Genomic DNA, 18,899 nt, shown 5'->3' with positions numbered 1-18,899 from the left:
TGTGGTAATGAGTTTGCACATGAATGGACTGTTGTTAAGAACAGGCGCTGCACAGATCCTCTTTATTATAAACATATATTTTATTGATTTTAATACTAACAACTATTTAGCATACAAACATATGAAAGGTAGATGATACTATATCTTTCCAAGACCCAAATAAACAACAAAAACAGAAAAATGTGGCAAAGGCGGATTGAAGGTCTGTATACAGAAAGAAAACAACGAAAAAGACATCGACTAATTAAAGCAGGGATTATCAGACGTGACATTACGATGCTTGCTTAGCACTAAACATTTCGAGAGATCTCTGTTCATGCAAGACCGCTCCGTAGAGCCTGGGTCTCCCTGTCCCCAACATGGCTACGTATATGCTGTCATCCACACACCATGGGCCGATTGTGGACATGACAGAATGAAAAATAAGTTTTAACATTACCTGCACTAGTTCTGATCCCCAAGCCTTCTGTTTGCAGTTTATTACTGTATGGGATAGCAACCAAGGAAGTTTGCTTCAGTCAACAGGCTGCCTTGCCCCTATATATATATATATATATATATATATATATATATATATTATTTTTTATTTTTAATAAATCCTGAATTCCAGGCTTCCTGGAATTAACTATACAAAACGAATGCATTTATTTTAATCAAAAAATGAGCACCAGAAGGCCCTTTATTGTGATTCACGTGATTTTTCTGAGCTCGGCTCAGAATGTCCGGGTTGCGAGGGAGTAAGGTACTTGTGCTAAATTAGTAGGCTAAGATTCTTCACGGTGGTGATGCACTCAAACTATACCCTTATGTCCCATTATTTTACAAAAGCTAATGAAGCACAAATCATGACGTTTTGGGGAGAAAATTGTTTGTGCACTGTATTTATTCATAGTAAATTAATTTTTCACCAACATATTTTTTTTCAGTTTATCGAAACATACTTATCTAAAATATATTTTATTGATTTTCTTAATTCGTAATCACCTAATTATTTGATAGTTGTTTATACTCGGTACGAGAAGAACAGACATCACTAACACGAATTGGTGACTGCCCGGTGAATTACGTTTGACTGACATCTGGCGATAAATTAATGTAACTACGCTTCTGTTCAAAAGGTGTGATGCCATTGGTTGCGCAAAAAAATCACAGTTCTTAACCGGTTATTGTGTGTATGAGAGGGTGTGTGCGTGTGTAGGTGCGAGTAGGCGTGTAGTCAGAAAAACAACTGGGGAGTACATTGTAGCATTTTTCTGAAACTTTGGAGAGTAACGTAATATGTTAGTTATATGCTCAGTGCATTTGGTACATCCACAATACTGATTTATATTTCAGAAAAACGCACTATTTACGACCTTCTCATCATGGGTGCGCCGGTAGACCACTCCTCCTACATTCATTTTGACTAACCCCCTTACGTCATATCCGGTGGATGAGGTCAATTTTTCTCCCAGCTCCGCCATTTCAGTTTTTTTGAAGTTTCTGTTAGAACTTCAGAGATTGTATTTTAAATACCCGAGACATATACATTTAGTCTTTGGTTTGTTATTTTCTCCTCTGTGTAACGTCAAATATTTTATTTGACAGGAGATCCTGCGAATTAAGTTTTAAGAAACGGCGGTGTGGATGTCGTGCATTTTCTGAGCGTGTTCCACAAGGAGCCAAAGTTTTTTGTATGAGTTGAATCCTGGTTGCGGATAGGGAGAGGCGAAGGAAGGCCTTGAAGCCTTGGTGTTGGAGTGGCAGCCATGGCCGGTAATTTTGACGCCGAGGACCGCGGGAGTTGGTACTGGGGGAGACTAAGCCGCCAGGAAGCGGTCTCCCTTCTCCAGGGACAGAGACACGGCGTATTCTTGGTCAGGGACTCGATCACTTGCCCTGGCGACTATGTATTGTCCGTCTCCGAGAATTCTAAAGTCTCCCATTATATAATCAACAGCATCAGCAACAACCGGCAATCCGGATCAGGTAAGGAGGAGGTGCGGGTTGTGGGAAAGTTAGTTGGTAATTGGGTTTTTAGTACAAATGGCAAAACTGAAGATGAATGAGAATCGGGGACCACTCGTGAGCTCACCAAGACTGCTGGCTAGTTAACGTTAGCCAACTAACGTTATTCGGCTTATCTAACGAATGTTGTAGCTAATAACGTTACTGCCTAGCGACCGCTTTACTAACCAGCTAGTGAGTTAACTGGCTCTTCTTAAAATCTTGCTATTTTCTTCACTTTTCCTCCCAATCGGTACCGGTGAGTCAACGTTAACGAACTTGGTCACCTAAATCATTAGCCGATGTTTTGGTAAACTTTTTATTAACTAGCTAACAAGACAGCCATTAAACTGTGGTTCCATAATGTTGGAAACTAGATGGGTGTTGAATTCCAGACATTCAGCAAGTTGTCTTGATGAAAATAGCGTGAATCAGATCGAATAATTAGTTGTCCCTCGTTTTCAGTACCGGAGGCGCAGGCCAGAAATGTGTGCCTACGTACAATCCATGGTTTGCTATCGAGTTGGCTTCCTGTGTGAATAAGATAATGTTTGCCAAGTTAGATAAAATTATTGGTTCTAGCACAGATGCACTGAACCACAGCTAAGAGGAGGGCAAGCAGCGCGACTTGTTGTTGGCTAAGGGGCCAGACGCTAAATTAGCATGGGCGCTACCCAAATGGCCAAGCACGTTAGCAAGGTGACCAGAGTAATTTTGGAACCTCCGGCTAGTAATTTAGCCGGCTAACATGAACTGATTTTCAGGTTGAGTCTGAATATTGTGACATCTTTGGAAAAGAACGCGGCATTGATTGGTGGTGTCTTAGGCTAAGACTACCTTACTTCCGATGCCAGTAATGAATGGGTGCACTCCCTTTTGTGTGCCCTAAGGCAGTTAGTGCTATGCTAGATAAACTGCCGAAGCCCTTCCTTTTGACTCCTGCTAGATTCTTGGCTATTTTTATTTTGGCGTGGTATTTGTATAGCTAATTATTAGTTTCAGTTGTCTCATATAAACCGTTTTGTTAACTCCCCACACTTTTTCCTCTATAATTTCACATACTAAAATTCAACACGTTTAGCTATCCTATTATCCAATCGCGCAATCTGACAGGAATATGTCTCTTATTCTACCATCGAAATGCATTTTCTTGAATTCAGTATCGAGTGGAACCGCGACATGAGCAAAACAATTAAACCAAATTGAACACGTGTGGGTGTGTGCAACAGGTTGGGTGCACCATGAAATATGGCTGATCAGATAATGGGGTTCACGGTAAACCATGACGAAGTCATCCTGTGTGTGTTGCGATTTTTAAGACTAAGACTGGTTGGTAAGAACAGTATGTTGCCGCTTTAATTGCAACTTATTTCACTTTTGTTCTTTGTGGCCCCTTTGCAGTCATAGCTAGCACAAAAACAGTCATTGATCTTGAGCTGGCGTTTGTTGACTAAGATTCAAGGTGTGGTGGTGTACCCTTCCACAAATAGCTTGTCTTTCCTAAGATTCACACTTGATAAGGCTGCCTCCAGGTGAGTAATTCACACACCCAACGACTACTTAAACCGATCGGTGCTGAGTGCACAAGCGGTCGTGTCTGTCACTGTTTTTATCGTCCTTTTATATAACTGCCATTGTTAAAATAGGAAACTCAGATGAAAGTCGTACAACTCTCGGAATGTCTGCAAATCGCCGTGTGGGGCCACGGCACTGATTTCCGCCTTCAGGTAAATCCTTAGATAAACAGAGAGAGGAGAGGGTGTGGACAGTCTACAGACTTCATGAATGGGCTGGTTGGCACTATAGAAGGGTGACTGCTCACAATGGTGTGTGTGGAATGCGTGTCATCCGTGCTCGTTTCCCCCCTCACCGCTAGCCCCTGAGTCACTGCTGTGTCCGTGCTTCGGAAAATAGACGCCTTTGTACAGAGCAAACCCGAGGTCTCTCCTCCATCGCTAGTAATAATAGCTCCCTCCTGATTTGGCTGCATTGCATCCTGAACCTCCTATGTGAATGGAGACCCCTTGCCTGCTCTCTATAGTGGCTGCAGGGGTGCATTTTGTTTTGGTGTTGCTGAGGGAGTAGGTCGTCCCCTGAAAGTCAAGCTGGTGAAATGAAAAGACAGGCACGCTGTATGGGTTGTGTAGTTATACCCTTTCAGGGTTAATGTCTGGCAAGAATTTGGCTCACCTTTCAGTTGGCAACAGAACCTGAAATAAGGTAGATATCCAGTTCAAATAGCAGCATACAGGTTTTTAATTTTTATTCATTCACACAAAATTAACAGGCTGAAGAGGCATTTCAGTAATAGTCAGCAAGGTTCTAAAAAGGAACAGGCAGATTCCTTTTCATAACCCAGCAGTGGCTATCTAGAAAACCTTCATAACTGTCTTCTGTTAACATAAACGGTACACAATCTCACCAAAATGAATAACCCACTGAAAGCAAATAAAGGTTATTCAACAATTATAATGTATCATTTCAAGCTGCAGTAGTTGGCCCAAATACTTTCGAAGTTCATCAGGTACAGCAGTGGCGTTGAGTCTTATCCGAGATGTGGTGCAGTCTGTAGGACGGCCAACCCACAAGCTGTGTACAAATCCCTTGTGTGGCTGGGCATTCAGTCGCCCGCCATGGCGTGGCCTGCACCACGGTCCCTTCTCTATCGGTCATCCCCTTTGCTTTCCTCGTCTGAATGAAGCAAAAAATATGAAAGGTCGACAGACTGTCTGCTGTGCTTAATAGAATCTTTAAAAAATCAGCTCAGAATTTGAACTGAATTTGGTGTTTTGGTGCTAGGAGGGAAAAGCTTGCATCCGCACTGGTCCTTCTCAGATTAGCTTAGAGACCCATGAGTTAACAAAGCTCAGGCTGTGTTGATTTTGCTCCTCAGAGTTCTTGTTTTTTTTGTTTTTTTTCCTGACAAGCACTGACTCACCGGAGGTTTCCTGGATAGACGCTTAACTTTTGTCAAATACCTCCTCTGCTGATTGGCAGGGTAGAGGCCATGTATTCACCGCTATGTGTTTTTCCTTCTCTCAACAAAATCGCAGATATATTTGAAATAACTTTTGTAGAATGATTGGTTGTGGAAAAAAGACTGTATTCTTTGATCTTTGGGCCAGTGATGAACACCTGTAGGTTTGGTTCACTTCTTATATCGGCCCAGTCACTTTTTAATATGAAACGCTGGCTGAAATGTGAGGGCATGTTATGTAATTGCTGAAATGGATTGTTCATTGACCAAGGCCAGAGAAGACTGAGACAGAGAAGGGCCCTCATTGATGTACTGGCAGACTGCTGGATGGAGGGTGGTGGAATGGTTAGGACTTAAATCGAACAAATTGAAATGCTGCAAGTCGGCTCTTCCTCTTCTTGTTCCATGGTGAAAGAGATAGTCGGGCCCGAATGAGTTGCGGAACGTTCTGAGTTCGGTAAGAGTCTGCGCTCGTGTACAAGGATAGATACGAAAGTCCCATTGTTGACTGAGAACTGAAGCTTTTTCCTACACAAATGAGTTTTTCAATTGTTCTTTTGCTCCATTGTAGCAGTTGCCCTTATTCAGGGGCCTCTTGCATAACACACATTGTCCATTGGCACAGGTGGATTTCTACTGAAGTAACCTTGGTCAGGTGCTTTGTTCAGGGGTATTGTGAGCTGGAGTACCCAAGCTTGGAGGCAAGTTACCTGCAGTAATTGGTTAGCAAATCATGCTCCTTAACTACTCCACACTACCTCCTCCACCACCTCTTGCCTCACTGTGTTTGAAGTAAATGGAGATTGGACACAGAATCGAGTCTGGTAAAACATGTAGCCTAAATATGTCTAGGGTCAAAGTGACGTGTGCTTTAACTAAAAGTGTGTTTTGCAGTTGAAATTGCAGTTCCGGTCCAGAGCAGTTTGAGCTGTTGCAAGTTTTATAAGAATCAGGTCATTGTGCTCAGTTGAGAAGAAAAACAATCGACTTGCTGAAATGGGCAAGCTGAAGGGACTCCGAAATGCTGTGTAATACAAGCAAAAATGTATTCTGCTACTATTCGTTCAGGTAGACTGTTGTTTCTTCCACAAAGGAAATCTCCTTTGTGTCTATTTGTATCAAGACTAGGCCTGATACGGTGTTAGATAATATCTAGTCTGTAGGTGATCAGAGCAGTAATTTAGTAAGGAAAAGGGTTATTGTCGGGCTGAATGGCCTGTTCTCGTCATTATATGCTATGTTATGTCATGTCATTTAGCATAGTGATTGTTCTCAGTTCTCAGTTCTCAGGCCTGTTGTAAGGTGTGGATTTGTTCTATGCTTTTTCAGAGTGATGTTACCATCTCTGCTCATCCTCATGGCAATCTCCTGATTCTAGAAAAATGTATTGAGCGCTAATGGTGTCTAGATGTTCCAGTGCTGAATATCCTCCTGCTCTCCGTCCTCCCTTTCCCTCCCAGGTCTGGCCCCTCCGCGTTTCCGCATTGGGGACCAGGAGTTTGACGCCCTTCCTGCCCTCCTGGAGTTCTACAAGATCCACTACCTGGACACCACTACCCTGATCGAGCCCATCAGCAAGGCCAAGAACTCGGGCTTCGTCAGCGCGTCCGCCGGCGCCCCCCAGAGGCTGGAGGAGGCCGAGTACGTGCGCGCCCTCTTCGACTTCCCGGGCAACGATGACGAGGACCTGCCCTTCCGGAAGGGGGACGTCCTGCGGGTGCTGGAGAAGCCAGAGGAGCAGTGGTGGAACGCGCAGAACTCGGAGGGGCGCGCCGGAATGATCCCCGTGCCCTACGTGGAGAAGTACCAGCCTGCCTCCCCCACCTCGGCCGGCGGAGGCTCCTCCGGGGCGGCAGGCGGGCCGGGGGCCGCGGGGGCGGGCGGGAGCGCCGACGGACCCGGGGGTCAGCCGCCGTCGCTGGTGGGAGAGCCGGGCCAGTACGCCCAGCCCAGCGTCAACACGCCCCTGCCCAACCTGCAGAACGGACCCGTCTACGCCCGGGCCATCCAGAAGAGGGTCCCCAACGCCTACGACAAGACCGCCCTCGCTCTGGAGGTACCACTTTCCTCTCTGCTTTTTGTCCATTTTATCTCAAACGCTTATCTTCCTAGGCTTGTATATATCATCCTCATCTTAGAAAGGGAGAATCCTCTATTTTATGACACATACAACGTCCAGGTCAGAATTGACAACAATTTATTTTATTAACTTCCAGTTTCTTCATTTCCAGTGTTCTTCCAAAGGGTAAAAGCCACAGGCAACTGAATGTGAAGTTTTGTGTGCTGGTTGCTGGTCAGTTAAAGGGTACATTGGGCTGACTGGTGCTGTCAGTTTCTGAAGAGCTGCAGCAGTTTGGTCTGTGCCAGGGAATGGTCTGTGCCAGGGGAACACAGGGGAGCACTATCGATTTAAACCGCCTCATCCGTGCGAAACTGCTGCATAGGTGCAAGAGGAGGCAGGGCAGTTTGATATTAACGGCCGCATGAGTAGCACATTAGGACCCAGCGGCCACCTCTGAGCACAAGTCACCGGTCGCAGCTGACTGACTGGCCTTCACCATTCCAGTGTGCCCTTCATTCCCAATGGAAAATCTTTCACTTTGTCGGCAGTGTGTACGCAACTGTGAATTGTTCATGAGCGAACACAGAAGTTGTAGAGCAAACCTCAGGAAAAAACCAGTAACGGGGCTTAACATTTTTATCGCAGTTTTACCCAATCAGTGAGCTGCTTTTTAAGGAATGAAATCTAAAGAGGTGCTAAGTTGAGGCATTATAAATCGGCTCCAGGCTGGTGTGGTAGGAGCTAGCGAAGCTTCAGCGGGCGACCCCACCTGATTGGGCCTGGGCCAGGCTGTAGCCCCCCCTCTCTGACCTCGGGCCGGCAGCAGGATGCACATTCCAGTAACAAACAGCTTGGGGAAGCCTGCGAGAAGCAGCCCTGTCTGCGCTTTCTCAGGCCTGTGTCCCACGCACGTTCTCCCTGGCAGAGAGCCCTCAGGCTCTGTCTCGCGCACACACACACACACACCCCCATGCAGACATGCAGACACGCAGACACAAACGCGCACACATACACGCTAGCGGCGTTTCCGTCTGTTCAACACACGTGACACTTGCCGCTTGGAATGCAGGACAAAATGAGAGCATTTTTTTCCACTCTAGATTCGGAACAATGTTTTTTTTTTGCCCACCGATCAGTCGGAGCAGCGATTTCAGACCAGGCCGGAAGCTCAGATGGACGGTGCACATATAGAGAAGGCACTCTTGCTCTTTGCTGGGTGAGCTGTGTCCATGTATGTTCCAGGTTCTCCCATGACTCACAGGAGAATGCTGCTGCTGGTTTCAGACTTTCCCGTGTGAAGTGGAAAGGGGGGGCTGGGGGGGGGGGCTCCTGGGGAGGAGGCGGCTGTGGAGAGGAAATGCTTTGTGTGGCAGTAAGTTTCCTAGCAGAGAGTGCTACACCCAGCCTGAAGTGCTACTGTTCACCCAGGAGTCACTTTCTGTATACTGCTGCTCACCCAGGAGTTACTGCTGCTCAACCAGGAGTTACTGCTGCTCACCCAGGAGTTACTGCTGCTCACCCAGGAGTTACTGCTGCTCACCCAGGAGTTACTGTTTCTGAGCTAAAACTGCTCCTCACCCGGGAGTTACTGTTTCTGAGCTAAAACTGCTCCTCACCCGGGAGTTACTGTTTCTGAGCTAAAACTGCTCCTCACCCAGCAGTAACTGGTCCTGAAATAAACCTGCTCCTCACCCAGGAGTTACTGCTCCTCACCCAGGAGTTACTGTTTCTAAGCTGAAACTACTCTTCACTCAGGAGTTACTGCTCCTCACCCAGGAGTTACTGTTCCTGAGCTAAAACTACTCCTCACCCAGGAGTTACTGCTCCTCACCCAGGAGTTACTGTTTCTGAGCTAAAACTGCTCCTTACCCAGGAGTTACTGTTTCTGAGCTAAAACTGCTCCTCACCCAGGAGTTACTGTTCCTCACCCAGGAGTTACTGTTCCTCAGCTAAACCTGCTGCTCACCCAGAAGTTACTGTTTCTGAGCTAAAACTACTCCTCACCCAGGAGTTACTGTTTCTGAGCTAAAACTACTCCTCACCCAGGAGTTACTGTTTCTGAGCTAAAACTGCTCCTCACCCAGGAGTTACTGCTCCTCACCCAGGAGTTACTGTTTCTGAGCTAAACCTGCTCCTCACCCAGGAGTTACTGTCCCTCAGCTAAACCTGCTGCTCACCCAGAAGTTACTGTTTCTGAGCTAAAACTGCTCCTCACCCAAGAGTTACTGTTCCTGAGCTAAACCTGCTCCTCACTCGGCAGTACTGTTTATGAGCTAAACCTGCTCCTCACCCAGGAGTTACTGTTCCTCAGCTAAACCTGCTGCTCACCCAGGAGTTACTGTTTCTGAGCTAAAACTGCTCCTTACCCAGGAGTTACTGTTTCTGAGCTAAACCTGCTCCTCACCCAGGAGTTACTGCTCCTCACCCAGGAGTTACTGTTTCTGAGCTAAAACGACTCCTCACCCAGGAGTTACTGTTTCTGAGCTAAAACTGCTCCTTACCCAGGAGTTACTGTTTCTGAGCTAAAACTGCTCCTTACCCAGGAGTTACTGTTTCTGAGCTAAACCTGCTCCTCACCCAGGAGTTACTGTTTCTGAGCTAAACCTGCTCCTCACCCAGGAGTTACTGTTTCTGAGCTAAACCTGCTCCTCACCCAGGAGTTACTGTTTCTGAGCTAAAACAGCTCCTTACCCAGGAGTTACTGTTTCTGAGCTAAACCTGCTCCTCACCCAGGAGTTACTGTTTCTGAGCTAAAACAGCTCCTTACCCAGGAGTTACTGTTTCTGAGCTAAACCTGCTCCTCACCCAGGAGTTACTGTTTCTGAGCTCAAAACTGTCTGAAATGGCCCTTCCTGGTCCGTCAGGCGCATGTATTCGGTAAGGCGGCACCATGCAGATCTGTTGAAGTGTTTCGCAATGTACAGTGCAGAGATGATGGGAAGACGTTAAATAATCATAGCCCATGCAGGATTGAACAGTAATGTTGGCCCAGGGGCAGAAAAACTAGTTGTCTGGTAGGTAAAACTGGGCCGCATGCCCAATAAGGCAAGTGACAACTCTGGGATAAACTCTGTTTATTGCTCCTAAGCCATTACAGTTGTGTGTGAGAACAAAAAAAGCTTTCCATTTAAAAAAACACAAAAAAAACCCCAAAAAACTGGAGATTCATATTGAAACCAAAACTATGTTCCCTTCTCAGGTACAGGATAAGATGCATCGTAGTGTTTTTAGACTCATTGACAGGCTCATTTTTTCGTTGTTCATTATTATTTATAAGCAGCTTAAGTTTAACTGGGTTTCCGGAAGCTTCCGGCACATCTGCATTCTGCTGCTTCCTTTCAGTGTTCCTTTTAATAAGCACCTTTACGTCTTACCAATAACGATCGTCATTCTGGATGTGCCATGAAGGGGATAACGTATATACAGACTTATTCCTGTATATACGCTTAGCTGAATATTCTGTTTACTTCCTTCTGTCAGTGCTAAAGGATGGCGTCTTTGCAATTCTCCCATGTGCAGGAAGTGTTTCAAATTTTCTGGGTGTAAATTACTGGTATTTCTTTTCTTTAAAATTGGTGTCATCAAAGTTAACACGTCAAATCGCTTTCAGTTTGATTCTTTATAACCATTTGCAACAAGAAAATTAGAGCCTTATAAAAATCAGGCTATGTTAAAATGAGTAACTGTTCCAATAAATGGTTCAAATTAAAATTGATGGACTTTGACTCAAGCACATATCCTCCTCTTTCAATTCATATCTCTTGAGGTTCTGCAGTTTTTTATGACAATGTTCTTTGTAATGGATTCAATTCTAGCATCTGATTTTTTTTATTCTTAATTTCATGTTGTCTTGCTTATCTGTACAAGATAAGTAAGACAGTAAATATAGAGTAAATGTAGTTTGGGCTGCTAGATTTTTGCCAATCTTCCCAACTGGGAAAGTATGAAAAACCTTAAAGTTGAACCCTACTATAAAATCAGAATTTTTTAAAAGTTAAGATTGCTGTTATGAGTCGGCCGATTTTTTCCGCAGATGAAATGTAGTCATGCAGAACAGACAGACAGAAGGCCGTAAAGGCGGGCGAGCTGCAGTTAAAATGCAGTGGCATTTAGCGCTAATAACGCCGCGGTCAGAGCGCACAGTCTCAGGAGGAGAGTTACAGCCGCGCGCGAGGCCGCTAAGTAGGCACAGCGAGAAATCCACCCGGGCCCAGTGGTTCACCTGAGGAGCGTGGGGTTGTGACCCCATCGAAAGAAGCACAGACGCCAGAGCGGCCAACGGAACGTCCAGACCCGCCCCGCGCCCAAGGGATCCCTTTCCTCTCGCCGCTCCGCCTCGGGCTGCGTTCCGCGCTTCCAGCACTGAATGAATGAGCCCTTTGCACTCACGGCTACTGTAAGATACACTGCGGAGCTCCCCGTATGTGGCAGAGGCATATGAAGAAATCCAAGAGCAGGTTCTTCGACGTTGTAGTAGCCTTCTAAATAAAAGCCAGGTTGTAAGCTACTAATGGGTTGGCAATTTTCGACGCATACTTCAGTCAACTGATTCCACAGGAGTTCAAAAATGTTGAGTTTTGTGAATTTATTAAGATCCAAAGCAGATAACAAAAATATTCAAGCCCTGAACCTTTTGTGTGAAACAAAGAACATCCCAATATGGTCGAAAAACCATGTGCTCACCAATCCTCTCCACCTCTTCCCTAAGCACTTCCTATATGCTACCTGGCTAAAGGTGGTCATTTCAAAATAAAAGTCCCCACAAAACAAGCATTTCAAAATAAAAGTACATACAAGAATAATGGCTCCAACAGCGGCATTAGTGAGGGCTTCCCTTGTCAGAATAGCGAACGGCGTGTTTTTTTAGCGTGAAGGGAGCGTCTGCACATGCTCCCTGTCCGTCGGTGTGAGCGAGCCCCATGTTTAGGAGTGCGCCGAGCTTCACCCCGGATATCGTTTCCGCTCGCCGTCCCTCACGCTTGGGCGACGGCACGTTCCGGATTACAGCCCTTCTTACAGCCAGGCCCCAGATCTGATGAAGTATTCACACACAGGTCATCTGACTGTGTTTATAAAACTGAAGGCCCTGGATTGATTTCCTCTGTGTTTAGCCGGCACTGCAGGATTGAGTGAAGAATTAGTTTTAATGTGCTGAGACTGGCCGGATGTGCTGGAATATATGCAGATTGTATATTATCATACTGACAATATTTAATCAGCTTAACAGTCTCGTTTTTGGGTCAGTGTGTTTATTTGTGTTAATTCAAATTTCAAAGTTTTTTTTTGTTTTCTTTTGTTTTGTTTTTACAGTGAAATTTTAAAATGATGTGTAGTTCAAATGCCGTTCGTGTGCAGCTGGGTCCACACCGGCTGCAGGCCCTTAGCCTAGTCCCCTTGCGGGACTCCCAGCCAATGTGGCCACTGATCAGGATTTTTGATTTCGGGTAATGGGGGAGCATCCTTTGCACTAAAGAATAAAAGAATAGAGCTTTAGCTGAACCTGCCCCATGGCACTCATGCCTCACTTTCCATTTAAGACAAAGCGAAGCAGGATTCATCTTTAAATCAATTTGAAGAACCTTTTTTTTTGGCCTCAGGTGGTTGCACATTGGTTGTTTGCACATGTGCCAATTCTAAAGAAAATCTGGGTTATGCAGCTCCTCCCTGACTGAAGAGTTGAGATTGGTTTTGTTGCATCAAGAGTTGAGTAAGACGGATTGGCAATTTCTGCATTGCAGCACATTGAGACAGGTCCAGATATGACTGGCTTTAATGGCCCAGTGAATCACTTCACCTCATTTCAGAGCTGGAGAATGAGGGCAGTGACATGTAGCCGAGCCCTTGTGGTTGAATCCTTGATGGCTTCGTTGGGCATTGGCGCCCTCTTGTGGATCAGGTGGCGACGTGCAGCCGGAATTTGTGTGTGGAAAGCAGGGTAATGTCTTAACCAGACAACTTTCATTTGGAATGTTGGGGTAAAGCCCACCCACCCGACTCACTTAGGGCCTCTAGCGTGTTATTTATGCTGCCACCCCCACCCACCCAAAAAGGGGGAACAGAAATGTTAACTCCAGATGTTTCTTGGGGAATTCTCTCACTTTGGCGGGAACATGAGGGGAAATTTGTTACATTCTTCAGAAGAACCTGGACAGACGTTGGCTTGCATGCTAGTCGTGAATGATGATTTCTTTCCAGAGGAGGCACTCTGAAGATAACTGATCTTGTGAATAGCATTATTAAATCACACACACAACAGTGGTTCATGTAGACAGGCAGCTGGTAGCAACAATGTTAAATAACCAAGTACACAACGGGCAGCTGTGGCCAGGCAGCCCCCTGATTCATCCAGTGAAGCCTAGTTTCAGCCTGGCTGACTTCAAAGTGTTTCACATGACTTTAACCTGTCAGAGAATAGTAATGCACTCTCTTGACACTTATGCATGCATCTGTTTTTTTACATGTATGCATTTGTGAATGTGTGTTTGTGTTTGAGACTGAATCGTATGCTACCCGTGTGTGTGAGTGAGTGAGTGTGCATGCTTGTGTGTGTGAGAGAGAGAGAGAATACAGTACAAGGCACTGAAGGCAGACTACTGTGGGGGAATTTGAGTGGGCTGCATTAGAGTCTTCAAGCCCTGGTGTGGTGCTGTCTCCGCAGGTGGGCGACATGGTGAAGGTGACCAAGATCAACGTGAACGGGCAGTGGGAGGGCGAGTGCAAGGGCAAGCGCGGCCATTTCCCCTTCACACACGTACGGCTACTGGACCAGCACAGTCCCGAGGACGAGCTGAGCTGAGATCGGCCTGCCTGGACTCCCCCCCCCCCCCCGCTGCACACACACTCATCACACATGCACAGACACACACGCACATGTACACCCTCTGCGGCACCAGGTTCCAGTACTTAAGCGTTAGCCGTTAGCGTCTTCTCTATGCGTCTTCGTCCTGGTCATGCCCCACTGTTCTCTCTCCCTCCAGTCAATGCTGTCGGTCTGACTGCTGAACAGCACCCTCTATTAAAACATGCCATTCCAGTATTCAGTCCCTGTATCCACCAGGTGTTTAACACCACAACGGACTGTTCCCTGAACAAAGAAGTGTCCATACTCGCCCCCTCATGCATATATGCATTCCCTCTTGCTCTCTCTATCTGTCGTACTCTAACACACTGTCACAGGCCCACACACACACACACACACACACACACCAATATGCTGCTTCATCTGTAAATTGCATATATGCCCAACGCCTCGTGCATATTTACATTCTCCTATCTTTCTATTTCTCACTCGCAGGCACACACGCATCCACCCCCATGTTAACCTGCTTCATCTGTAACCTGTCCATTCCCCAAAAGTCACGTGTACAAACACTATTATTCCCAGACGTGCACACAAACACCAATCTGCTGCTTCCTTGGCATTGTGTCTATTGCCTACCAATCATGCATACGTACTGTTTCACACACACACCCTATAAAGAGGATGACAGTAGTGTATATTTACCCCCCCCCCCCCCGCCAAACACAGTTAACCTGTTTAGAGGACTTTTAGCGAGGACGTTTAGCGCGCACAGCCACAGAGCCCGTGGAGCACAGTCTGACGGACGAACCTTCCGCAGCCCTCCTCACTGCCTCTGCAAAGGGACAGGGGGAGAGGCCCTGCTGGGGACACAAACACAGCCTCTACAGCGGCCCGAGCAAGGCCACCTCCTCATCCACACCCCAGCATCCACCACGACCACTGGGGGGCGCCACTCGGAGCTACAATCAACACTACAATCTGCACCACGAGTTTTAGAAACCAAGTTGAATCAAGCCAAGTTCTCTCTTTTTTTGTAATTAAGTGGATTAGAAAATACTATGATAGAAATATGATATAAATATATATTTACCATTACATGCTAAAAAACAAAAAAATTACATTTTCACCCTGTCCTTTGTTTTTTTTTGTTTTTTTTGTTTTTTTTTTGTGCTTTTTAACTCGTCGTTTTACGTGCGTTCTACGGGACGCTGGGGACAGGCCTTCTGACCCCGGTAACGTCCCGCGGGGGGAGATTACGAGCGGGCGGGCGCGCCGCCATGTTGGAGCTCCTCGGGGCGCAGGGTGGAATCGGGAGCAGTGGAGTCGCGAGCGCTCGGGAACCGGACCGCTTCCTGGACATTCACGGACGAGGAGACGCCAAGGAAAGGATGGGAGAGCCGGGGCCAGAGGCTAAAGGACGTCCCACAGGCCCCCCCCCCCTTCCACCAGCACCAGGGTAAAATCCCCCACCTCCCTCCCCTTCCCCGGGCTGAGGAGGCGCGGGCGGTGTGTGGCGTGACGCCCTCGGAGCCCACAGCACAGCGGGTGATGCCATGGCGGCTGCCCAGGCAGACCGCCTGACTCTGTTGAGAGCTTAAGTTTTGGATCACTGTCCACTATCCAACCAGCCCATATTAGCTTTGTATTTTAAATGTAGCTATATATATATATATGTGTATATATATATATATATATATTTGTGTGTATCAAAATGAGAAACATCGCCAGCCTGCGACAGACAGTCCTGTTTTTCAGTTATTGAGCTAGTAGTTGTATTTTGCCATCACGTCTGTGTTGCAGTCAGTCCCTCTGTGTATATTGTTTATTTTTATGCATCTCTCTCTCCGTCTCCCTCCCTCTCCCACTGTCTCTCTCTCGCTAATTTTCTCTCTCCCTCGTTGTTTCTGTCTCCCTCCCTCCCTCCTCTCTCTCTGTCTCCCACCCTCTCACTCTCTGTCTCCCCCCTCTCTCTCCGTCTCCCTCCCTCCCTCTCTCTCTGTCTCACTCCCTCTCTCTCTCTCCTCCCTCCCTCTCTCTCTCTCTCTCGCGCTCTCCCCTCTCTCTCTCTCTCGCTCCCCCCCCCTCTGACTAATCAGGCCAGTTGCATGGCACGCCCTGGCTCGCTCGTTTATCACAGTCTTTTCTCTACAGCTCTGACGCACAGGGGAATTCTGTTTCTGCTTCCTCCTCATCCTCCCCACCTGCTCCCCTTTGTTCTGCCCTCCCCCCCCCTTCCAGAGGAAGCACGCCGGCCTTGATGATGTCACAGGGGAGGTGGGCGTTCCTGCGCCCGTTTGCCCCTTACCCCCCCTCCCCCCCAGCGTAGGATAGTGCAGTGCAGTATGCCCCACTCTCTCTCTCCCCTGCCTTTTGCAGCGACTCAACCTCCATTTGCACTAAAACGTGTTCACGTTAAATCCTGGCGGCCTGAACACTCTACAGACACGTGATGGCGCAGTGTCCGCCGGGGCGATGCGGTTACCTAACACCTGTCAAATGAGCGCAGACAGCGATCTCAGACCTCCAGATGTTGCTCTTTGTAGGCCGAATTCACTACCGGCGGAGCGAGATCATCTACAGAAACGACTGCTTCATTGCTGCATGTGCCGCCTGTCTTTGATCGGGAATTACATTTTTATTGCTTGCTAAACTTTTTTTTTTTTTTTTTTTTTAAATAGATCTAGCAGTTGATGCCAAATGTTGTGACAGCTGTTAAAGGCTGAAAATCTAGCAACAGAATTGCAAATTTGGCCAAAATGGCTAAGTTTCCCATCGACAGCGAGCAGGCGAGCGTTGATGAAAGGAAGCGCGACACTACCTTCATACCCCCTGTTTCTCTCCCCGCTCTTTTCCAGTCCCCCATCCCACCTCGCAAAGTTCCCTCCACAGCCTCCATGCCCATGCAGTCTTCATGCTTTGTGCATGTAGCTGTGAGACAAAACATTTACCAATCGGCTTTCAGTCAAGAGACTTTTATTTTTGTGGGCGATTCCAGTTCACGAAAGGTGCAGGGTCTGGAGTTGCCCCCCCCCCCCCCCATTTTCCCCAGTTGTTTATTTGAATTATTTAAAAGAGAAGCCAAGGCACCTGATATTCCAGGTGTAAATCGGATGCTGGTTCAGTTTTAATGTTAGTATCTTGTCGGACCCAGTTTTGTACGTGGAGTATATATGAGTATATACACCAGTATGTAAGATGTATGGATACACACGTAATTACAGAATGTGCATTGTTTATAATGTAATTCACATGTGACTAACCAGGGATGAGCTTCGGGGGGGGGGGGGGGGGGGGGGGGGGGGTGGTTTTTTTTTGTTTTTACCCCCACTATTACTACTACATTTGTGTATTTCATTTACAAGGCATAGTGAAATAAACCAAGTTACACAATTACACGTTCAAGCATTTATTGAGAATATCACGGAGAACAAGCTAAGATTTAAAGTTTTTTTTTTAAAATTTCAAAAAACTGTGGTTCTGGCCTTTGATGACTGGAGTTGCCCAACAATCCTCCTCCCTTCTCAAACTGAATTTTATAACGCTCTGTAAATACATTTGTAAATGAGTCAACACTGACTGAGACTAATCATTGGCTGCAGTATGAAGATGTTGGTATCAACCATTTCCGTGGCTGGATTTTCATTTGAATTTTTTCCCCATTTTTCTTGGTGGGTGTGGGGGGCGTTAAATCATTTGCCCAGAGGAGCTGGACAGAACCATTCAGCTGGTATGAGAAACACGTCTCCTGTGCACAAACCTGCATACACCGTGCGTGTAGTCCCACACTGAGTTTAGATGTAGAACTTGATCATCATTTCTAATCATGTTGTAATATTGCTTGTTGTGTTGTGTATGTGGTGTCCTGTGTTAATTAGGAAAGGAAAAAAAAACATAACATTTTGCCACCTTAAGGGGCTCAGTATGATTAGACCTGAGAACAGAGCAGTACCTTGGTCCAATAGAATCTCTTTGTAGACACGATGTGGTTAAAAATCAGTGGTCTAATTGCTTATTGCACATCAACCTTTTTTGACCTTCCATTTTCTTTGTCTTTGTGATCCAGCCAATTACCCATGGGATAGACGATTGAGTAACAGTGGTCTCTTCTGAGTGTTTCAAATGGTTCTTTTTTTTTGTTGTTTAAAAAAAAATATGAAATCTTGAATTATGCAAATTGATGTACATTTCCCTGAATAATGCAGTCTTACACAATCATGTGCTTAAATGGTGATTCAATCGTTTCATCATTGGTTACAATGACTTGGTTCTGAGGTTTCCTCTGATTTCTGCCCCTGTATCCACTAGTGCTTTGTAAGCTTGGAATGGGTCATGGTCAAATCTTTACTGGCAAAAAAAAAAAAGAAAGATCAAAGAACATCTCCTGTCACATCTTTAGAGACTGCAACCCTCTTTTTGCATTGACACTTTTATTAGGTTGTTTTAAAATGTTGCTGCTGCACGTCCTGTTTGAGTTTTCGGCGTATATCGTGCTTGGGCGCTACCACCATGTTGCGTTTCATGACGGCGCAACAAAGCCACTGGATTTTTGCCACGGCAATGGAGAAATGCCTCTCTCTGGGCCTCCACTTGCTATTTTGGTTTTCATAGAAGTGACACATTTCATTTGACTTTGCACTTGAACAACAATATGAGTTGTTATACAGTCTCATTAATTTTTAATTATTCTAATGAATATATATATTCCTTGACGCTTCAACTTCCAGTGACTGCTGTGGTCAAAAGTAAATGATGTAAAGGAGAGTTGGTGTGTGCCTGCTATAGTTTGCCATGCTGATAGACACCCCTCCAGGCAGTACATAAGGAAATGGTTGCTAAACTGAGATGGAGTTTGGTAGCGGTTAGCATAGTGGCCCCATGTATTCACTTCCGGTTAAGTCCAGCATGGAACTTTTATTGAACCGCATCCCAGATTGCCTACGTTGTGTAGTATAAATATTGGTGTGTACAGGTGGTGTGGCCCATTCAGTGCTGAACGGAATCTTGCACACTGGGTCTACAGTTAGAAGTGCTACATTGCAGATTAGATGCTGGTGTGTCGTAGGTAATACACC

The 18,899-nt window shown here is 46.1% G+C and overlaps 1 protein-coding gene across 1 annotated transcript; it reads left to right on the top strand.

Annotated features, from left to right (window-relative positions):
• Positions 1 to 1,390: 1,390 nt before the first annotated feature.
• On the top strand, positions 1,391 to 15,759 carry crk (v-crk avian sarcoma virus CT10 oncogene homolog). Its single transcript, XM_035435385.1, has 3 exons — positions 1,391 to 1,968; positions 6,424 to 7,019; positions 13,684 to 15,759. The coding sequence occupies exons 1-3, from the start codon at positions 1,749 to 1,751 to the stop codon at positions 13,819 to 13,821; spliced, it is 954 nt and encodes a 317-aa protein (XP_035291276.1). The 5' UTR covers positions 1,391 to 1,748; the 3' UTR covers positions 13,822 to 15,759.
• The last annotated feature ends 3,140 nt before the right edge of the window (positions 15,760 to 18,899 follow it).

This window comes from Anguilla anguilla, chromosome 9, assembly GCF_013347855.1.
Source record: "Anguilla anguilla isolate fAngAng1 chromosome 9, fAngAng1.pri, whole genome shotgun sequence".
NCBI classification, from domain to species: Eukaryota; Metazoa; Chordata; class Actinopteri; order Anguilliformes; family Anguillidae; genus Anguilla; species Anguilla anguilla.
This window is presented reverse-complemented; position numbering and strand designations above follow the sequence as displayed.

What these genes read in the sequence shown, in the direction of transcription:
- crk (XM_035435385.1), top strand. Translation starts at nt 1,749, where the DNA reads ATGGCCGGTAATTTTGACGCCGAGGACCGCGGGAGTTGGTACTGGGGG. An exon ending in CAACCGGCAATCCGGATCAG is followed by an intron (nt 1,969 to 6,423) that starts GTAAGGAGGAGG and finishes TTTCCCTCCCAG; the next exon opens with GTCTGGCCCCTCCGCGTTTC. An exon ending in AGACCGCCCTCGCTCTGGAG is followed by an intron (nt 7,020 to 13,683) that starts GTACCACTTTCC and finishes CTGTCTCCGCAG; the next exon opens with GTGGGCGACATGGTGAAGGT.